This window comes from Pinus tabuliformis, chromosome 4_1 (genome assembly GCF_031772625.1).
Source record: "Pinus tabuliformis cultivar Carrire ecotype Pingquan chromosome 4_1, CPIR1, whole genome shotgun sequence".
NCBI classification, from domain to species: domain Eukaryota; kingdom Viridiplantae; phylum Streptophyta; class Pinopsida; order Pinales; family Pinaceae; genus Pinus; species Pinus tabuliformis.
This window is the reverse complement of record NC_142303.1, coordinates 409046670-409051479: the sequence shown is the minus strand read 5'-3', so window position 1 is coordinate 409051479 and position 4810 is coordinate 409046670. Positions and strand designations below refer to the sequence as shown.

Genomic DNA, 4810 nt, shown 5'->3' with positions numbered 1-4810 from the left:
TCGACTTAGATCTGATGAGATTCTGAAACCACAAGCCATCCGACAGCTCAAGGGTTTGAAGACAAGTGTGACTGACACAGTTGGGCATGCCTGCCATTTGTAATGGAGTCGTGAGGATTTACATCGAAGACATATGTGAAATCTAACGTCCTATGGGTGACGCACTGCGGACGATGAATAGATTCGATCATCGTTAAATCTCCGCCTTTCAAGAACAGAGGAAAAAATAAACAATTCCGTCAACTCCGAGCTATGGGTGATGAGCGCGCACAGAATGAACATAACGGGCTTTATTAAAAAACTGGGCCGGATGGTGAAGAAGTCACCGGCTGAGGGTGAAAATAGTGACCGCAAGGCCTTATTGGGCTGCTCGCGTTCGGTCCGCAATGGGAATGAATGTGGGCACGCCTACCCGCCCGCGGACGTGCCGGAGGGTTATTTGGCGGTTTACGTGGGGAGCCAAAGGAGGCGATTTGTCATTCCAACTGGTTACTTGATGCGCCCCAGCTTTCAAGCGTTGCTGCAGAAGGCGGAGGAGGAGTTCGGGTTCGTCCATAAGGGAGTCCTCACCATACCGTGTGAAGTATCATTTTTCAAGCAGGTGCTGATTTTGATTGAGAGAAACGAGTATCTAGTTACCAAGGGCTCTTGCCATGGTGTCTTGAATTTCAATGCGAAGGAAAGGTAGTGTGGAAAACCAAAGAGGCCCCTCCATTCAACGAAATATTTCATACTTTTTTTTATCGATATCCTCCGCTGAAATCATTTCGCTGAATTTGACTCATATGTACAGTAGTTGAATTATCATATGTATATACAAAATTTGTATCAATAATGTATTAATGTCGTATATGTATTTTCTTTTTAAATCCAAACAAATTGGGTGAAGCTATTACTAACACTTTGCAATTAAATATTATTATGCCGTAACTGTGGTTTATATTGTAATCGAGTAATCCGGATGAAGAATTTTGCTTTTTTAATAATTAAATGTATTAATAATGTATCAATGCTGTATATTTATTTTCTTTTTAAAACCAAACAAATTGGGTGAAGATAATACTAATACTTTGCAATTAAATATTATCATGCTGTAAGTGTGGTTTATATGGTAATGGAGTAATCCCAATGGTTTTTTAATAGTTAAATGGATTGGATTTGATATCAAAAGAATATTTTTAGTAAGTATATAAATTTATTAATAATAATATAAATTAATAATGAATGAAATGTTTGATTAAATAATAATATTTATGAAAGATATGATTTATTATTTAATGATGATGATGATGATTGATGTTTATTAAGATCAATGTGGTCTATCAAACCTTAAGAAATGAGAGTATAATTGTCATTTTTCAAAATCTTGCTTTTGTTATCAAAGAGTGGGGAAAGAAGGGTTCCAAGATCATTATAGTTGGGTTGGCTTAACAAGTCAGGAAGATTTTAGGTGTGATTGATGAGAGGGAATTGAGAGTGGATGTGGGTGAGAGTCGGCAGTCTAAAAGGAAGTTCTTTTCATCTCCCACCTTCTTAGTATCGCAAATTTGACAAATTCTATAGTCCCAGGGAATCTTGGGAGTAGAACACTGGTCTCACTCTGAAGCTCATGAGAGTTAGTTCTGATACTAGAGATTTTCATTTTCTTCCTAGTTCTATTCAACATAGAGAGTTGATTTTGGTTATGGAGGGTGAGGTTGATCACCTCCTTATAGTACGTTAGCTTCCTTTTACCCTCTAGCTCCTTAGCATCCCACATGTTGTCCTTAAAACTAGAGGTAATGATATCTTTATTACCGTCATTGCTTCCCATGTTAATCTCCTCCTTAATCCCCCAAAGGTGGAGCCAAGACTGAGCATCTTGATGCCACCAGTGCTTAAGGGGTAGGTGGGGGTTTTGACTCGAGTTATAAGCAATTTTTGGGAGCCTCTTAGATTCCATATTGTGAAGCTTCTTCTTATACATCATATATCTAAACATGGCCACACTTTCAATGGGGGACATGGCAGCGTTGATGAAGAGGATAAGATAGGGAGTATTTGCCTTGATCTTGAGGTTATAGGTTATGAATTTCTTCTGGAATATTTAATTAATAATGTTTATATTGTTATAGATTTCCGAGACCGGTTACTTATATCACACAGTGCCCTTCTGGAAATCTATAATAATATGAATCACTGTGGAAGTCACCAATCACTAGTATTTATATTAATAAATATTTATTTGATTAACAATAATTTAACTAATATAATTATGTATATAATTGATATAAATTTACAGTTTATATTAACTACATGTACTATATGATTGCCTTAATTTTAATAAATATAAAAAATATTTAACTAATTTTAAGTTTCAAATTAAATAATAAGTTTATGAGAGATTTTTTATTTACGCCCACAAATCTCTCATAAAATATCACAAAAGCCTCAATTTAATAAATAATAACTTATTTAATTTAAATATTATTTATTCCCCATTTGTTAAAGGAATTGGAATAGAAATTGGTTTAATTTCGTTTAGTTTAGCATCTAACTCCCTAATTATATGAGGGGGTTTAGTTGAATTTTAACCATACAAATGATTAAATGTCGATTTGAATTAACCTCGTCTTGTTAACAGGGAAATTGACCGATGAAAAGCATCCCGTTTTTAGGGTTTCCCAGATTGAAGGTACGTGTAACTATGCTTTGACCTAGCGAGTAAGAAGTTATAAACTCAATTTTAAAATTCTCATTTACGTGTAACTATGCTTTGACCTAGCCTGTAAGAAGTTATAAACTCAATTTTTTAAATTCCCATTAATTAAATGGGAATTTGATTACATAACCTATGTATATTTTAATTTTTTAATTTTTTATTGAGTAAAATAATGATTATCATATTTTTATTTATGATTTTTTTTTAAGGTTTTCGAGCTAGGTTTAGAAAAGTCAAAGTATGTAAAATATATGAATACAGAATTTGAATACAGAAGAAAGGTGGCGTGGAAAGCGAAAGAGGCCCCTCCATTGAAGGAAAGATTTCATACTGTTTTTTCGATATCCTCCGTACAAGTCGTTTGACTGAATTCTACTCGCCATTACAGTGGTTGAATTATTATGTATATACAAATTTTGTATTAATACCATGTAATAATGCGTATATTATTATTAAACCAAAACACACGTAATAATGTTCGTATATGTATTTTATTATTAAACCCAAACACATTGGGTGAAGTTAGTAGAAATATTTCACAATTAAATATTATTAGGTGTAGTTTATAGGTGTAGTTTATATTGTAATTGGATTTGAGAAATATAATTTTAATTTTTTAATAATTGAATGGACAATATTTCATATCAAAAGAATATTATTAGTAACCTATAATATCAAAAATATTTGAACTGTTTTGGATGCGAAATCAAATAATAACATATTTAATTTAATTATTTTCTAAAGTTTAGCATCCAATTACTCGCTTGTAGATTTGGTTGAATTTTAATCATAGAAACGATGGAATACAATTGAATACAGATTTAAACGAGAGGCTATTGATCTAGGGCGGGAAGTGCTTCCTTTCTATAGGGAATTCACCGATGCAAAGCATCCAGGTTTCCCTTAATGAAGGTCCACTTAACTGTGCTCCGACCCTCCCGTATAAGAAGTTATAAACTCAATTATTAAAATTTTATTTAATAATTAATGAGAATTTGATTATATAATTTATGTATATTTTAAATTTTTATTGAGTAAAATAATAATTATTTTATTTTTTATATATGAAGTTGCCGATGTACATCAATATTGATTTATTGATGTGATTGTGTTAGTTAATAAGGAATTGTAATTTTGGTAGCATTTTATTAATTTTATCACTGGATTAATATGATAACTTTTTATTGGAAGAAAATTATAATCATTTAACTAATAAATTTATTAGGCGTATGTTTTAGAAAAGAAAAGATTAACTTTTATTGAAAAATTGATAATTGTTTCATTAATAAATTATTAGGGAATTCTTAGATGTTTGGGGTTTTTAGTAGTTTTTTTTTTTTTCTTTGGTGTATTCTAATTTATAAACGAAATAGTCTTTTTTCAATGGAATCTAGGGATAATGTGATTTTTTGTTGTTTAAAGTACATTTTTGAAAGCATAAATGAATTCAGCATCCTGAAAAACTCATAGGGTACTAGAATTTTACACATTAAACAACTTAAACTCAAGTTTTTAAATATTTCTCCCCAATTTTTGTTAAAAATAACCAGAAAAAATATCGTGAAAAAGGCCATTTAGTCTATAAATTAGACTAGGAATTGAGTTTTTGACTCAATATATAGATTCAATACCTAAACATTTTTTAGAGCACTTGTATTATGAAGAGTTCACAATTCAAACTTGTGATGCCAACAAATTCCCATTAAATTCTAAGTAAATTAAACTAAAAACACATTAAAAAAAAATCTAAAATTAAACTAAAAAATCTACAATAACAAAATATTATAATTTCCAAACATAATATTATAATTTCTAAACGTTCCTCGCTATTATCATATTATATAGCAAAATATTATAAGTTCCAAACATAATATTATAATTTCTCAACGTTCATGGCTATTATCGCATGACTTCCAATTTTTTTCCATGTGTCTTGATATTGGATTATTGGGCATTCTGAAATTGCAAATTCCTTCCAAGTTTCAAAAGCTACTGGGCTTCCTTAGTTTGTTGCAAATGATGTTCGGCTTTTCAGAATTTGCTTCTTTCCAATTTTCAAAGGCTTCTGGGGTTCTGGGGTTTTTGCAAATGAGAAATGTGTTTGACTTT

General features: G+C 31.1%; 1 protein-coding gene across 1 annotated transcript; it reads left to right on the top strand.

Moving 5' to 3' along the window:
* Nucleotides 1-274: 274 nt before the first annotated feature.
* On the top strand, nt 275-688 carry LOC149176050 (auxin-responsive protein SAUR19-like). Its single transcript, XM_089421329.1, has one exon. The coding sequence runs from the start codon at nt 275-277 to the stop codon at nt 686-688; it is 414 nt and encodes a 137-aa protein (XP_089277455.1).
* The last annotated feature ends 4122 nt before the right edge of the window (nt 689-4810 follow it).